General features: G+C 37.6%; 1 protein-coding gene across 1 annotated transcript in view; it reads left to right on the top strand.

Moving 5' to 3' along the window:
• The window catches only part of PMS1 (PMS1 homolog 1, mismatch repair system component), a 46,789-nt gene extending 30,651 nt beyond the window's left edge, over positions 1-16,138 (top strand). The window contains 5 exon segments of the mRNA XM_035899028.1: positions 1-45; positions 5,356-5,805; positions 5,978-6,108; positions 12,929-13,089; positions 15,791-16,138. The exon segment at positions 1-45 is cut by the window's left edge and continues 5 nt beyond it. Of these exon segments, the coding sequence (XP_035754921.1) occupies positions 1-45; positions 5,356-5,805; positions 5,978-6,108; positions 12,929-13,089; positions 15,791-15,982 (979 nt within the window). The 3' untranslated portion in view covers positions 15,983-16,138.
• Positions 16,139-18,242: the final 2,104 nt, after the last annotated feature.

The following is an 18,242-nucleotide window of genomic DNA, read 5'->3' as shown; positions in this document are numbered from 1 at the left end:
AATTGACGAGCAGTGGAAGAATTTGAATGAAGAGGAAAAAAAAAAGTAAGTTTTCAGGCTGTCTTGCTTCTAAATCTGGTAGTTACAAATGAGACACATGTAGTGAATTTAAAAAAAAAAATTAACCTCTCAGTTATTTATGAAAAAATAGAACAGAAAATTATTTTTGGCTTTTCAAGATCATCATCGTTAATGTGACTTGTTATCTTTTGCTGTATGCATACGTGCACTGCTGATTTGAGTTACTCATTTTGCGAGTGTGCCATGCAGCAGTTAGGTAGGAACAGTTTTGCTGAATTGTTATTTAGTGTTAACAGGCATGAAAATGCACTGTTTGAATCCTACAGCCTTCTGTTTTCTAATGGCTGCCTGTATATTATGATTCCCGATGCGCTGTCAATGAAAACCAGCGTGGTGATGGATGAGGCACCATATAGTTCCTCCGAAGCTTTTTTCCAACCAGCAGTTCTTTTTTATTGCTACAAAGCGAGAATTCTTTTCCAGGATCTTTAGTACTCGAACATTTGGTAGACTCCTTTCCTCTAAATTTAGTACATATCCCAACCCAGGCTACCTCAGAATTGTATTTATAAAACCCAGTCAAATGACACTAGGAATTTCTTTTTCCCCTAAACAGCAATTCAGTGCTGGTTCGGAGAGTATAGTACAGTTTGAATTTTAATTTGTTTCAATCAAAACCGAATCTCTTTTTAGATTACATTCTGAATAGCTAAATTCCATATTTTTCTAAAACAAAGTGTCACTGAGTTTTTGAAATCCATCTGCAAGTAAGGGGAATTTTTTAGTCTAATTTGGGGCAGGGGTTGGATTAGTTAAAATTTAGGTATATGTTGTCCTTTATGTGGAACTTATATTATGGTAAAAGATGAAATAGAATAACAGATTTTTGAGAGATTCTAAGAAAGTTTAAAAAAGAAACACCAAACCATCCATATTTTTTTTTGTACTTTTATAAAGTGTAAGACACTGTAGGGCATCACACAAATGAGGAAAATAGAAGTAGTTCTTCAATAGTTTTACATGTAATGATTTGAATGCATATCATCATTTGTAGCAGAAAGTTTGGGAAATTAAATTTTGTTTCGGAAGAACAAACTCATTGGAAGTGTTGTGAAAATGTGTTTTCTTCATGTTATGGCAGCAAGGAGAGAAAATTAACACCAACCACTGCAAAGGAAATTATACTAGCCAAAGCAGTGTAATTTTAACACTATTGAGAGGTTCAATTAGGAGAATGGTAAGAAAGAGAAGCTACACCTGTTGAATTACTGTTAATATATCTGGGTTTTTTTCTTGACTTTGAAAACATCTGCGTTGTTCTGAATACCAGCTATATCAAGAGTTATGTAAAACCTTTTTATCTAGCTTTTGATTTACCTGATTTAAAGCTCACTAAGCAACACGCTGTGATCACAAAACCATATATGTGAGAAAGTATTTTGTCCATCTCTGCGTTAGCAGAAATATTAATGTAATAGTAGAAATCTACTCCAATTATATTCATGCTTTTAATGAAATGAAACAAAAGGTTCTGCCAGCTGTTTTAGAAAATTTTAATTTGCTCTGCTTTAGCTTTTGAGATTTCATGGTTGCTTTCCTGGAACAACTGTTATGTTTAAAAGTGTGCCTACAGATTAACTTTGTATTAGTTCAGGAAGGAGACCTCTCTGGTAATGAAGTTTTCCTTATATGTAGGCATGAATGCAGTATGATCCAGTGGATGTTGAAGTGAATGAAAAATTTACCACTAGTTGTATCTGTACATTTCAGCTTTTGTATACCCCTTTGCCACTTTTAATCTTTTAAAATTGCCTCAGAAAATAACAAATAGGAAGAGATACACAGACATCTTTTCCTCCAGTGCAACAATCCAAAAGAACTGTTGTACGTCTGGCAGAGAACATAAGTCTTGCCTACCAGATACTCTGGATAAATTGGGCCACCTAGAGGTAACAACAAATGTATATACAACAGGGAAGCCGAAGTGCCGCAGTTCTACTGAGCACACTATACCTCCAACTTCATGCAACCTTGCTGGCAAGACACGGCTTTTCCTCCATCCTTCTGTGATAAAGTCACGCGTTTATGTTACAATGGTTGTGCTTGGCTTCAGCATCTCTGTTTCTCTCTGTGGCTCCTCCAGCAGGTCTAAATGAGTTTAAATCCCTTTTGGGAGCAGTACAACCAACAGATGTCTCATAGTGACATAGGATAGCCTTTTCAAAACAAGCCAGCATTTATTACTCAACCGGAATGTAAAATGTTATGGTCTTTAGGTTATAATAGAAGAGGAAAGCTTCCATGCATGTCCATGTTGGCAGCATTGCATATCCCCCTGCTCTGTAAAGCCAGGATTTAATTTCTTGCACTTGCTCAGCTTTTCCTTAATACAGCTTGTGTGTGTTTCTGGCCTTATTATTTCTTGCATATCAGGCTCAGGTAGGGGTGGGACAAATGCCTCCAAGTGCTATGACAGTAGTAGTTATCCTGAAGGTGTACGAAAGGTTCGGAACTACACACACATTATCATAGGGCTAACAAATTACCTTGTCAGCACTCTGCAGCAATTCTTCATGACTATATTTGTACCTTGGGAGAAACATTATTTCAGGTAGTGTGGCCTTTGCTGTTTGTTGACAGGTAAGAGCATGCACATAGATGGTCATTAGTGGTTAGTAGTAACTAGATCATGTGTGGTAGTCTTTTATTGCCTGATAAACTTTCCATGCATCTCCTGGCTTGTGTGTGTGCGTATGTATTATTTGCATCTCTTTCACACTGGGGTAAATATGCTTGTTTAGCAATTTCAGAAAAATTATTTTTTACTGTTTTTTAAACTTTTAGTTAACATGTTCTCTTTCCTTTGGACAGAGGTCATTTGGTGGTACCATCTGGTCATTGGCCATCCATCCTATCTCTACCATGTACTGCCGGATATTAATCATGAATAATGTTATTAATAATTGGTATCAATCATTCCATACTGTTGCTTGTCCCCAGCATCTGTTCAGTCATAATAGAATCATAGAATCATTTAGGTTAGAAAAGATCTTTAATAGAGTCCACATAAACCTAACACTACCAAATCTACCACTAAACTATGTCCCTAAGTCCTACATCTTTTAAATACCTCCTGGGATGCTGACTCGACCACTTCCCTGGGCAGCCCCTTTCAATGCTTGATAATAATAGGTCCATATTGTCCACTCCTGGGAAACAGTGCTAGTCACCCAAAACATACGCATTTTGGAAGAAGACTGAAAAACTGAAATGGGCAATTAAAGGCTTTTTTTATTTTGCTTTTCACAAAGGAAAGAAACAGAAGTAGAGTGTAATACTTACTTGTGGTGATAGTTTAAGCTGATTAGGTTTCATTCTGTGAAGAGGCTGATGCTGAGACATATTACATTCATAATGGGATGCCGCTCTATTCTGGACACGTATGAATCTACATAAGTGGCCATTTCCAGTCAAAGTTTTCTCCAAATAGTCAAATTCAGATTACTTGTCTTAAAAGGTCTGAGAGACCTTATATTAAAAGGGTTTGGTTTTTTTTAACATATTAAATATTTCATTAGGATTTCAGATGCAAGAGGAAAATAATAACATTGTGGATCCATTTTTCTATTTAAACCAAAGCTGCCTTTGAAACTAGATTCATTCTGGTCTTCCACTTCCCTCCTTGCACCCAGTTTTGCAAATTTCCTTGGCTTTAGGTTTTGGAACTTCAGGAAAGGATCCTAAATTTGCAGTCTTGATTCACAAAGCAGAGAAGAAACTGTTCTTGTAGCACTTGTTGATTATACTTGCCTCTGTGGAAGGATTTTTGGAAAGGCAAAGGTGTTCCCTCATAGTTTGTAAACCTGTTGGTTTTGACTCTGAGCAAATCACTGACAGTGATGTCTGTGGATTTGCCAAACCCTCACAATCAAAGCTTGTAAGGCTAGAATTTTTCTCATGGTACCCTAAAATGACAGGCAAGTTGGGCTTTCTTTGGAAGTGCTTTGTTTTGGAGTATCAATGTGTCACTGAAAGCTCAGTTCTCTTACAGTTAAATATTCTGCATTACAATTGGATCTATTCAAAACAAAGTATTTATTGATCTGGTCAAAGCTATAAATGTATTTGGGATAAAAAAAATCTGTGCTCAAGTGATTTCATCCATTCATTTTAAAAGGAGCAGATGTTTTTTATCTTAACATTTACTCCATATTTTCTAGGACATGATTTATTGCAAGAAACTACTTAAGCTGACTTTTTTAGTTAACTAAATATTGGTAACATATGTGAATGCTAGCACATCATAGTTAATTGCAAATGGTGACCCTTCTGTTGACCTTAATTTTCCACCATGCATACACATGATTGAATCAAACTGTTCCAGCAAGTAGCAATAAATAAATATGACCAGCTAAAATACTTATTTCCAGTACTTATATATGATAGTACAACTTTTTTTTTATTGAAGATTGGAACAGTTTGAATTACCTGCTAGAATTCAGAATATCAGGTAAGGGTAAACAGACGGAGTTCAGCAAGTCATTCCTTTGGCCTTGAAAAAAGATTCGTATGCAGTAGGCAAGTATAAACCTGGCATCTATAAAAGTTTAGCTATCTTCCCAACATTTGTAAACTCATTAAGAATCCATTCAGATTGTAGAGATTTAGTATGTAGTAATGTTTTAACAGCATTTAGGAGTAATTTGTTATTGAATACTTTCTGAAAAATCTGTAAGTTTATTAGTTACAGAATTCTGTGATAATCAGATCTATTCTGTATTCTCGTGCTTTTTATTTATGTGGCTAATTTTAGGCCATTTGAAATCAAATGTACTTCTTTATATAAAGTAAAGCCTCAGGCTTAGGAAGTTATTTAGGCTCCAAACTCTTACCTAACCACATGGACTCCCCTTGAAGTCTGTAGAGCTCTAGAAGCCTAAATGACTTTGTGAATTGGGCTGGGTGTGCCTGTGACGAAACTTCCAAAACTATGTATCAGATTGCGAATTAGGGTTAAACATAGGTTTTGGGACTGAGGTCAAAAGCAACTTGCTGTAGCCCTTTGTGTGATGTAGTCCCCTTCAGTAATTCAGGTTTTGTCATGATGAAGGAAAATTTCCAGCCCATCATCTTCAAAGGGTAATGTAATACGGGTACGGTCCCCAATGTCCTTCCATCTCTGTCATAGTGGAAAGCATATCGATGTAGCTACTTGGATGAACCATGGGAGCTGTCTGTTGATACGGTTACTTTGCTTTTTGTTTTATTATGTTAAGAGTTGGGGTTTGCTTTTTTTTTATCTGATTATGCTACTGGTTTTTTTTCTCTTTTAAGTTATGAAATAAAAGCTGCTCAAGACCTCGAACGCTACAACAGAGAGGTCAAGAAAGCTATGGGACAGACAGTGCAACGACCAACAAAGGAGGCAGAAAAACAGAAACCCAAGCTGAAGACTTCCCCATCCAACCAGCAGAAGCTTGACAAGATATTTCATGCTCAGACTGAAAAGAAGCAGAAACCTGAACAGCCTATGAAAATTGCAACAGTGCCTTTTTCTCTGAGTTCCTGTAGACATCAGAGACAGGAGAAAAAGGATTCAGATGAACACGAGCTTTTCCTGATCCGTCGTCAGAGTTTTCCTGATGTCTGGATATTTGCTACTGAAAAAAAGTTAATGTTGCTGAATCCATATAGATTGGAAGAAGTTCTGCTATGTAAAAGATTACTGATGAACCATAAGCTTCCAGTAGAGAAACTGGACAAGCCAATTGTGTTAACAGACAGGTATAGTACAATTGAGCAAAAATTTGTATGTTATTTCAAGTATCATTTGATAATTATTTTTTTTAAATCTTGATCTCTCCTCATCACTTACTACTTTTGTCTGTATTTTTCTCACAATTTTAATTTTCACATTAAGGATTTTGTGTTTTGTTTGGGTTTTTTTTTCTTCCAGTCTTATTGGTGGATTTCAGTATATGGCTGCCCTTTATAAAATGCAGAAGGATTACCAGAGTTTCAATGGGTCAGCTTATTTGTCAGATCCGAGGCTCGTAGCAAATGGATTCCAGATAAAAGTGATAGAAGGTATGATGATTTTAAAATCTTTTAGTTGTATTGGGGCTTGTTTCTTCCGATTTAACAATTTGACTGATTGCTAATGTAAATCATGTTTTTCTACATCACCTTATCATTTAAAGCACTAATGTACTGCTTTCCTTAACATTGAGATTTTATTGTTTGGCAAAGAATGTAGTGTTCTACATAGAACACTGAGTAATGGAAACTGATAACTGAACAGAAAGCTTTGATAGTATTTCAAAGAATGCTTTGAAATCCATGTTTTGCTGACTCTTTCTTTTCTCAAAATGCTGGATATTAATATCCTTAATTGCCATTCTGACAGAACTTAGATTAAAACAATGAGAATTCCTTAGTCCTGGGAGCTTCTTTCAAGGTGATACTTACTTGCAGAAGCTTCTGCAAGTACATGGTTTAGCTGACTGCTCCTCGGCTGTTGAGCAGTTGAGGAGGTCCAGTAAAGAGCTGGATCTGGATCTGGTTTTTAACTTACTTTCACATCAGAGTTGTAACACAGAGCCCAAAGGGGCCAGTAAAGAGAGGGTGACAGGTTCACCTTGGCACCTTTTGATAGAGTTCAATCTGAACTTTTTTTTTGAGACAACCTACTTTTTAATGCCTCTGTGTTGATCACAGAAGAAATCTGTTTCATATGAGATCCTTTCACCTTAGCAAGGGAGATCAAATGTTTATACTTTTTTCTGAAGAACAATTTATAGGGATGCTGTTGGAAACCCACGGGCAACCCACCCAGGGTCAGTTCCGCAGATCAAGATTTCTCTAGCAGAATTCCAAGAAAAGCAAACTTCTTTGGGGATAGTACCTAGCTGACAGCTCAGAGAAAAGATTCACTATAGGAGCTGTTAGAAATGCTATAGCCTCATGTGTTACAGATCCCCACATATGTACAGTGATGACAGATCTACTGTAACATATGGGATCTTTTAAGGGTAGGTACAAAGAAGGGATGTAGAGTAACTCCTTCACTCAGAGGCTGGCTCCTGGGAAGAACAGAGCCTAAGCTGTTTTCTTTACTGAATCATGGATGACAAAACCAAGAAAGTTTCTTTCTGACTGGCTGAATCCCTACATAAATAACAAAAACTTTGTAGAAGAGCTGTTCATGGTAATAGTCTTACATTGAATGGTTAGGGGAATAAAGCATGTATTGTAAGAGGCAGCTCTTAAAAGGTTTATTCAAGCAAATCAAAAGTCGGGGAGGTCTATGAGATTTCTCTAGACAAATATGGGAGAAAGGGATTGTTGCTTAGCCTTTTTGCTCACTTAACTTCCCCCCTACCCACCCACCTCCTGATACGTAGGTTTGCCTAAAATCTAATTAATGTAAAGTGGATGTGAATACATTGAATGTGAAAATTTGAAGACAGTTTCTAGGCAACAGCGGAGGAGAGTTGTTGACCGATCTTGTGGTACTGGAAATGGGAAACTAGTTTTAAGATAGCTTGATTAGTTTAAGAGCAGAATTGTACAATATAACAGCAAGGGACTCAGAAAAGTAACTGGGAAGTAGTAACTGTCTTCGAATCCAGTGTTCCTAATATGCAAAATTAAGGAAATGAAGTCTTGTGAGGAAAGTGTTCTCATTTGGGTTACAGTTATTGGAAGTAAAAGTGCTTTATATACACTATACAGGCCGACGAGCTGTGGTCGTGGACTTGATCAGTACCATACGGCTAGCCCGTGTGAAGAATGGGAATCTAATTCAGTTCTTTGTCCCAGTCTTATATTTTAACTATTTGAATGAAACCTTAATAACATCTGAGGCTTGTCGGTCATGTTTATAAGCTTCTGCTGATGACATTATAGCAGTTACAGTTATTAAAAGAGCATACCATTGCAGATGAAGGTAGAAATACCAGCCTTTTTCCTACTGACCCAAGGATTTTTACTCAATGCTTCATCAGTCCCTCCTTTTTCTTCTTTTTTCTTAAACTCATCCCTGAAATATGCTATCTTCTACAAATATGCTACTATCTGCTACAAATACTTATTAAAGCTGATTTTTAGAAACATAGGTATGTATTACTAACACTCCTTACATGTCCTTCTCTGGGAATTTCACTATGCAGTTTGAGGTTCTTTAATTTATAGATTCTTGTTGTATAATCTTTATGGAAAGTGACCTGCAGACCAGGAATGATTTGTCCCACTTACATCTGAGTATTCTATAGGATTTATTAACTTTGAAAGAACAAGTTTGTCTCATAAAACATTCTTCACTAACCTTACAGAAGTACTTTTTTTTTGTTCGCTGTCTGAATTCAGTGTCTATTTTTGTGGGTTTTTTGAAGCTTGGACACAGCCTGAAAGGGGAGCATAGCCTGAAAGGGGAGCATTCAGATGTTGTTAAACTAGAAGTTGCCTCAGAAAAGTTCTGTTTCTTCAGGATATACTGTTAGTTTTTTCTGACAGGGGTTGCCACTTTGCATGGTGGATGATAAAGTCACAGCTTGCTGTGTAGAGGTGTCCAGAATGCAAATGTGTGCTCAACCCACCTTAGCTGAAGAGTTTCACCTTAGCAGCATCCACAGAAGCACACCTGAATCTCATTTTCTGTGCACGTACCTTTATAACTCACTTTTCCCCAACTTTTTAGGTGAATTGGATCAGTCCTAGTATTTGCTGTTTCTCAACTGAACTATGAACTCTTGCTTGCTGTCAACATCCACTGTAGTACATTTGAAGGTCTATACTTCCCTTTGGAACTTCAGCCCTGACATGGTCATATTAGATGTCCCTTTCTGACTTCTGGTAGATTTCTTATTAATAGCTGCTAGCACATGGCTTCCTTTTTCATCCTGGGTTAAGAGTTTTATTTTCTGTAGTAGCAAATTTCCTCTTTCTGACAGAGACATCCTCTTCTATGTCACAAACAAAGGTTACATTAGCTTTGAATTTGAATATGAAAGTGGTATTTCTGGTAATTTCTTCTTGCAAAATCACAAGACTTTCTGTTGATCCATGTGGCCACGTCTGCGGTGCCATTGATAGTTCTAAGATACCTTCTAAAACAAGAACAAAGGAAACAGCTGCTCCAATTCGATGTTTGGCAGTTTTGGCCACAGAAGAAGAGGCTTTCCTTGACCCATGGTGATCTCTGAAGAGGACTGTCAGTCTGGTAGGTTGCATTATTTGTTTAAATCTCCGCACATATTCTGCCAAAGGACCCTGAGTATTGGTGGCCATTATCATATATTAAGTTTACTCATAATACTCAGATATTAATTTGGAATGCAAGACCTCCTACTTTGGTATGGAGCACCTCACTAGGACTGTTTCCTAGGTGAGTACAGTGACTTGATTATAGGACCATAAATTCATTCCTCATTCCCACTTGGTGTGGGGTGTGTTTTACAGGACTGACTATTTATTTAATAACAAGAAAATCTGAACAGCTACCTTAGTTTGGAAGGTAACTTTGGTAGTTCCCTTGTTGCGTTGGGCTTGCATCTCAACCGGTCTTTGTTAAAGATGCTTCTTTGCAGTTTAAATTCCTATCTTTTGGCAACTTACAGCACAGAGGAACTTTTTATAAAGATTTTGGTTCTGGTAGTTTCTTACTTGGAAAAAAAACCCCACATAGTATTGTTTTTTCCTTATTTGGATGACTTGTCTGTAAGGAACAACTTCTCTCATAGGTTAAAAAGAAATAATTCATTAGTCTTGCACTAAATGTGGCAGGTCTTGGCATTAATACTTGGAAATTGAATCTTTTTCCCTCACAGTGCTTGGAATTTGTCGAAATACACCTATACTGTTAATGGCCAAGATTTTTTAGCTAGTGGGGTTCTGACCTTTAGTTACTCTAATAACCTGTCAGGAGTCTTTCTTACAGACATAGCACAGACATGCCTCAATCTGAACCCTGTGGCATCATGTGACACCAGATGCAGTACACCTAGTAGGTTTTTGAAAGGTCTAATTAGGCCTTTTCTTCCTAACAAGGACTCTGGTTCCACATGGAGTTTTGTTTTGTTCTGTCATTTTGGTGGGAAAACTGTTTCAACTTCTGGCAATGTTTTCCTTTTTCACAAATGCAGCCTTTGGATAGTTATTTTTACAAGAGTGTGAGAGTTTCAGGCCTTACTTGCCTATTGTTTCATTGGAGGATAAGTGTCCTTTAAATGCTCTCTTGTTTTAAGACAGGAATGTAATTTACCTTTGCTCCACATTGTTCAAAGATTCTGTATGACTGCAGCTGAAGTTGTTCCAAATATTGTAGGTCTTGGACATGCCCTATCTTCTTGTTTTGGTAGACTAAGATCTTTTGTAACATCTCCTTGTTTCTCTTTATATTGATTGCTCAGCAGTCTAAGGGGTTTTCAACTAATTTTGTCTCTGGATAGCTGACAGTGAAAAACATGTTGTGAAATAGCTCAGAAAAAGCTTCTTGCTGTAAGTATGTCAGTTAGGCAAAGTCAATGGTTTCTTTGTGGAACGTGCCAGTTGTTCTGATTTGCAAAGCTGTGACGCTGAGCTCCAGTCTGTCTTCCACTGCCCTCCCGCCCCCTCATGTTCTGGCCTTACTGAGGCTTCAAGTGATGCTACCTTTGGGAGAGCAGTCTGTTTGCTTTTACTTAACTCAGTATTCTGGGATCTGCCAGGCATTTGTTTGCTGGGTATAGCTTGCAGTGATCCCTACATACAGAGAAGCATTTCAAGAAGTAAGATGGATTACTTTCCATCCAGTTCATCTTAAGATGTGTTTATTATATGTACATTCACTGCACATCTGTCTGCCTTCATGGAAGTCCTAGAGAGAAATGTGGATTCTTGGGTGGAAAGGAACAGACAGCAAGGAACATGGCTTACCTGTTTTTGTAACAATTGAGTCATGCTCCAAGGCAGGCTTTTAAGGCAGAATTGTCTTTCCCAATAGAGTATGTGTACCCAATGTATGTATATACAAAGAATGTGCTTACAAGGCCTCAAAGAGCAGCAATAGATAAATAACCCATCTTCCTTAGTAATATAAGCTGCCTCAGCTCTTGTAACCGACCAGTGGGAAAATCACGCTGCTACTTAATTTCAGTTTGATTTTGACCATAGACTGGAAGGTAGATAGTCTTATAGTGTCACCTAATCTAGGTGGCAGCTGGAAGAGAACAGTTTTTCCTGGCCATCAAGAAGGAATTCTCCAAATGTGATTGTGAATGCTTTGTTTGGAAGGAGAAAGGGGAAATTTGTAGTAATGAGAAATCCACATTTTTAGTCAATTGAAAGCTACTTTATTTGTTCAGGGAAATATTTTCCTTGGAAGTTGCAAAGCATTTCATAGAAACTACCATGGAAACTACTTGAAGACTGCTGTTTTGAATACTCAAAAATCTTAACATCTATTTTGTTGAAAATTTCCAATTACACTGAGGCTCGGACATCTGCTTATATCATCAAATGTTGCCAATATCAGAATATCTGCAAAGACTTACAGATAGATATATGTTCATCAGCATGAGGTGGGCTACTTTGCAGTCTAAAGAATGGAAGCAGCAAAGGAGAATGACACACAAACAGAAATACCAAAGAAGAAAAATTCTATTAGCCAGGATTTGTATTGTTTGTTCTTATATTAGACTCTTTAAAGCCCCCTTTGACTTTCAAATTAATGAGTAGTATGGTGAAGTCAAATCTGGCTGTCAAAATTTGCCGACAGGAAAATTGCTATTGGTAAAACTGAAGCGTATTGAGCATTAGCAGTCTTGTTCGCAAGCATGTATGATTGGTTTACTGGATTTGTTAGTTTAATCCACTTTGTAGCAATCTATTTGTCTTCAGCTTTTTTGACTTTGCAAAAACCATTCATGAGGCTGAATGTAATTTATCCTACCTGGGGCCATTACACAAGAGTGGATTTATTTTCATTACGAATTGTATTCTTCTGTGCTCTCCTTGTGAAACTCTTTACTTCTTAGACTTGTAGTGGAGGAAAAAGGAAAGTGGCTGTGTAGGTTGGATTGAGATTTCTGTGCACCCAACATGAATGAGGGGAGGAGCTCTGAAGGACTGCGTGAGAATATGTGAGCGTGACCCCTAGAGAGTTTGCTTCTGACTTGGAGCGGAAGAAAAGTTAGCTGTACAGTAGCAACTTCATTCAGAGTTTTTGCAAGTAGTGTGAATAAGAAGTGAAGCCTCTTACACCTCAAAGATTGAACAGATATTTTGTTGGGAAGGTTATTTAAATATTTTATTTGTCATTCCTATTCAGAGTGGTACCTGCTGCAGCAGTGGTACCGTATGAATGATAGGATGAAGTCTGTCACAGAGCCTTTAGTTATGTGGGCTTGAGTTCCTCTTCTGCTGTGGTAAGAGGAAAAAATGATTTTTATTTCAGTAGAAGCTGAATTTGCTATGATAACATTTGCACTCTACAGATGTTTAAACCAATTACATAGGAAATAGTGCCAACACTCTGTTTTAATTTTTTTCAAAGTAAATTGTATTTTATTACTAGCTTCTACTTTAGTTTCATGTACGTATAATTAAAGTCATAGGAGCTTTAATTAAAGCTGTGCTCAAGACTGGAAAGGCTGCAAAATGTTTTAGACATTTAAACTGTGCCAGCTAGGATTTGAATTAAAATAAGCCGAGGCATGCGTGATGTGAATAGGCACACATCATAATAACGGAACACTGGACAAATAAATACTTTTCACTCTAAGGAAGGAGCACAAAAAGTTTCCTAATTGTATTGATTTTGTGAGACTGATTTACTAAGTGATTTTACATCAGTTTAATTTTCTCTGAAATGCTCCAGAATGGAAATCAAAGCAGTGTATAAATTACTGTATTGTTTTTGTATTTTCAGGTGCTTCAGCTACAGAAAGTCATCTGGAAATAGAAGGGATGGCAAATTGTCTGCCGTATTATGGTGTTTCTGATTTGAAAGAAATTCTGAATGCAGTAGTTAATGGAAATGCAAAGGAATTATATGAATGTAGGCCTCTCAAAGTGGTAAATTACTTGGAGGTAAGACAGAAGTTTGCTTTTAAATATTGGCCAGCTACCCCTATAAAAAAATCCTTAAACAGCTTGAAAATCTTTCTTCAGCATTCTGTTTTGGTTAATGTAGTTCTGTTCTAAACAGAAGTTACTTTTGAAAAGGAGAATGTCATATCCTCTCTGAGGTGTGTGGGTTCTGCATTGCTTACCAAAGTAGTTCCATCAGACATATCCAAAAGTAGTTGTCCAGCGTGATACAAAACATGCTGAACACTGATGTTCACAAATTATTTCTATATAGGCAGTTTTCAGACTAGAAAGGCATTTGTCCATGTTAGAATACTGAACAGCTATAAAATTGCTTTACAAAGTCTAGAAGGCAGTTGAATCCAGAAGTCATCAAGATTTAACTAATTTATAAATAAATCTAAGAAATAGTTATAAAATTATTTAAGGCAGTAGTTTATGAAAAGTAGGCATTAATTGAAGCTCAATTCTCATGTAAACCTCAATGAAATGTACATTGTGAAAATCAGAAAGGGCACCATTTCCACTTAAACAAGAAAAAAATTCTATGATTCATTCAAAGAAAGGGCAGAGAGAGACAAATGGAAACTTTTTTTGCCAGAAAAGCAAGCTGTCACTGGAATTAAGACACTGAAGTAAAAAATGAAGTCTCTCATACAGTGAACCCCATATGCCTCTGCAAATGCTTGTATTTAGTGACCATCAATAACTTCTGCAGTTAAAGGAAGCACATCTGACAACCAACAGAGTCTTGTAAGTCCACTATGTTCAATGCAATAGTGACTAACTTCTGCAGTGCACTGGCAGGGAGGAAACCATGTGTTCTTCACAAGCAGCCAGCATTATTAGTTGCCAGAAATATGGTACTTGAGTAAAAGAATCTTTAATCTCTTTTCTTACAGAAGTAGTTATGCAACAGTTGGAACTGGAATGACTCTTGTTAATAGTTGATATGCAAATAGATAAAATTGTCTATCCAGAGACAGTAACGGGCATGAAGGTTCAGAAACAACTAATATATGTGGTAATACTTAAAGCTGGGGTAGTAACTAACAATAGTAGTTTTCTACCACTTCTTGTCTAGATGTTTCATTAATGCTGTCTTTAATCCCAATTCTTAAGATCGCTGTCATAAAGGTTACCAAAATATATGTTAAGTCTCTTCTTACTTAAGCATTTGCTGACATACTTTCCTGACTCAGGCTACTTCAAAATGGGATCTAGACATTTGCACAGAATATTGATTATACCTTTTAAACATTTATTATACAAATCTTTCTCCATCTTTTTGGGGCAGTATGTTTACAACTGCCTTTGGAGCGAGTGATTCTGTTCTGCATTACCAAACCATTCTTGTGAACTCAAGAAAGAAGCTTAAAAAAGGGGTGAGTTAAGTGTTGAGACAGGAATGGTTCGTAACTTGGTTTGGAGGCAGAAGCTTTATTTCCTCTACTTACAAATACCCATCAGACTGGGTGGGATAGAGTTGGTTTATACATAAATATACATACGCAAACACATGTGTGTTTATATATCCATGTTCAGATACACGCATATAAAGGTATATATCGAGATTATCAAAGGAAGGCTTATTAAGAGCAATGTCATCCCTGTGAGGAACTGTTAGAAAGAAGATGCGTGTGCAGCAGTAACAGTAGCTGGAAAATAGATATTAACTAGGAAGTATATGGCTTGCTGTCATGAAAAAAAAAGCCTATAAAAATAAACACTGAGATTTTTGACCATTTTGAGGGGTAAACACTGGAAATGCCATTCACTGTCATGTTTAGAATTGCAACTTTTATCATGTTTCATATTTGAGCAGGCAGAATGTCTGCAGCTTTTGCTGTCTTTTGGTAGACCCAGAAGAAAGAATAGGGTAATGGTTAAAGAAGCAGCCTTCCTAGGTAGAGAATAGTCCACAGTGATCTTTTTTTCCACTTGGAAGACTGGGAGAAAATCCCAGACAAACAAAATTAAAAGATTCACATTAAATAGTTATGAATGCTGCTTCAGGTTTGTACAGTGTGAAGAGAGATCATATGCCACATCCATTTCTGCCTAGGCAACATCCCTGAAGTACAGAAGAGAAGGCAATGGCAGGAAGGCCTATCTCTGAAGAGGAAACAAAAAACCTAACAACTTCTTTTTGAAGTTGCTTGATTCTTTGAGGATGGGTGCTGCAGTAATTGTGTTTAGCAGTAGCTTCTGCTTTCTAGTATTGTGAGATAACTAGAAGCAACAGACAATAGTTAATATAATGTTAATCTAAAATTTCACAGTAGTACTTTTAAAATTTTGTCTAGCTGACTGTTTGACTTCATTATGTTAGTTCTAAAGTTTGTGGTGTAGAATGTGTCTTGTGAAGTGGTAAGCATCTTCAGCTGCTACTGGTGCCAACAGGAAGTAAGATATTCAGAAACACAAAGCGTCATACAAAAGTGGACCCTAAAAGAAAAAGAGTGCGAACATGACCAGGAGAGTGAAGTGACTGTGTGTGACTCTACTGTAGAAGTGTCATGAAATGGCCAATAAGATATGTTTAGAGTTACATTTGAGGTTCTGGATTTTGGAATATTTTTCAGCAGAAGAGTGACCTTTAAACAGTGAGTGCTTAATTCCTGCTTTCTGGTAGCCCCAGGTTAATGTGTTAAAAAGTGGTAATTTAATGGGGGTTTGGTTTTGTTTTTCTTTTCCACAGGGAGAAGCAGTACGTTTAGCTCGGCAGCTGCCCTTACATTTGTCAAAAGAAGATGTACAAAACACAATTTACAGGATGAAGCAACAGCTTGGAAAGGAAAATAAAGGCTGTGTTCATGGTCGTCCTTTTTTTCATCACTTAACAGATATTCCAGAAGTTGACAAGCACAACTCCACGGAAATTATTCAGTAAAAGGAACATTTTGTTTGGGATCATATTTCTCTTGCTTAATTTTGATCATCACTCTGTAATTTCAGTATGTTTTGTGCAAAGCTTTTGTATAATGACTTTTCATTATTATATGTTCACTTTCTAGACACTTTTATTTAAATTTGAATGCTACTTAAAAACTGGAAATAAATACTGTAGAGAAACAACTCATCACTATTTTTTTAAAAGAATTTATTAAAGAAATGTTCTCAACTGGTTTGATGCTTCCCTTATGGCTGCAGGTTTAGAAAATACCAGTATGTCAAAATTTCTTAGATGTGAAGTGGTTAGGAGTTGCTTTCAACAGAGGCTGGCAAAGTTTGTAGTACTAAGGACATGAGATGTTAATTTTGAGAGGAATGCCAGATAGCTGCTGGTATTCAAATGTGGCGTTGCCATATGCAGTTATGATAGTTACACTTTTAGGGTGATGTATTTCTACTTGGAAATTGCTACCTCATGGCTATTGCAGTCCTAGTGCCCAGTCTCCAAAAAGCTTTTTTTACATGCTTATGAAAGTGTGAATCCTAAAAGTATAGTACACTCTTAAAACTTTAGATCAACAAAACCTGGCCAGTGCCTTGAAAGATGAAAGGATCAGAGTCACAGGAGCACAGGTTAGCACTGAAAGCAGCTGCTAATACATGTGTCTTGGTGCAATGCTGTACACAAACTGTTCAGGGGTGGGAAACATAAGCTGTCCTCACTCAAGGAGAACATGGCATAACTAGGGCAAAGTCTGCTGTATAGAGAGCATTTTCTTTATGCTATCTTCTCCTCATTACTGAGCATGACATCATATGGTGTGGAATAGCCCTTTGGCCAGTTGGGGTCAGCTGTCCTGGCTGTGCTCCCTCCCAGCTCCTTGTGCACCTGGCAGAGCAGGGGAAGCTGAAGAAGTCCTTAACTGTGTGTAAGCACTGCTTAGCAACAACTAAAACATCAGGGTGTTATCAACATTCTTCTCATGCTAAAGCTAATGCCAGCTACTAGGAATAAAATTAACTCTGTCCTAGCTGAAAGCAGAACGCTACTGATTCTGATAAACTTGTTTATTCTCTTTCTACCAGAATGTAATGTTTAGTCCTCTATTTTGAGTAGTAGCCTACTTCCCTAAAGCTACCTGACTGCACCTTCAGCGCACAACAGATGCAATGTCTCTGGAGGAGTACGTTTTAAAAGTCTAAAGAAAGATCACCTGAAGATTCCCATCCATCCCCCCTTGTTGTTAGCAAATCTTGGCACTATGAAAATGTGGTGGTATAACCTAGCTTTTCTGTGGCTGCTGGGTAAGTGGCTGAAGGTTGCTGAATGACCTGGTTGTGAGCTAGTTTGTGGACAGGAGTATTGGACCAGATGAGCAAATGTACAATCTGAAAATCTAAATTACTGATCTGTTGCTCTGTATCAAACAATGCTGAACTGGTGAACTAAGTTAGGAAGTCACATCACAGCAATACATGACAAGATATAAATTCTAAACTGAAAGATAGTTTTGTGCCATTAAAATGAGTTTATCCTTTTCATATAAAGAAACCTCATAGGTTTATAATTTCAAACTGGAGAAAGGAAAAACAAGTACAGAAAACATGAGCCGCCCTCTGTAGTGGTCATTTTAAATCACAGGGCTCATTTTAAGTAGCCACCCCCATTAATTATAGTGTGTGTGCCTCAAAGTAGCTCTGTTAGTCTTATGTAGAGTTGATCTATGTGCATTTGGAGTGAACTGCTTAGGGGGATGCTTGTGACGGCAAGCCACATAGGTGACGGGCAGGCTGAACTTGACAGTCTGCTCTCTTCAGCAGTAGGTGGCCGGATGATGGGCACACGTGGACTCCCGCTCCATTCAAAACATGTGCTGACTTTTGCCCAGGAGGTACACAGAGGAAGGCCTGGGGGACAAAGAATGCAAATGCATAGGAAAGTTTTATTATCTCTCCTGATACGATTTGCAGAATGGTGCAAAGGCCTGAGCTAAGATAAAATGTAGTAGCAAACAAGGTGTGCTCTCGTTGTTGCTGTTCTGGCATGTGCATCCTTCACAGCTGCTAAGGAGTAGGAGCGCAAGAAAGTGCCGCCACCTCTGCTGCTGTTCCCTCCTGCCATACACATGTGCGAGGTCAGGTTGGGAACAGCTGAAGAGTGTCAAGTGTGAAGGGTAGGTAAGGGTAAATTGGGAAGGAGAGGACTCTTTCTGGAGGAAGAAAAAGTTTGAGATCTACTGCCATACCAAGGGAGTCTT

This window comes from Egretta garzetta, unplaced genomic scaffold (genome assembly GCF_000687185.1).
Source record: "Egretta garzetta isolate BGI_Z169 unplaced genomic scaffold, ASM68718v1 scaffold297, whole genome shotgun sequence".
NCBI classification, from domain to species: Eukaryota; Metazoa; Chordata; class Aves; order Pelecaniformes; family Ardeidae; genus Egretta; species Egretta garzetta.
Note: the sequence above shows the minus strand (reverse complement) of the source record. Positions and strands in the feature narration are given on the sequence as shown.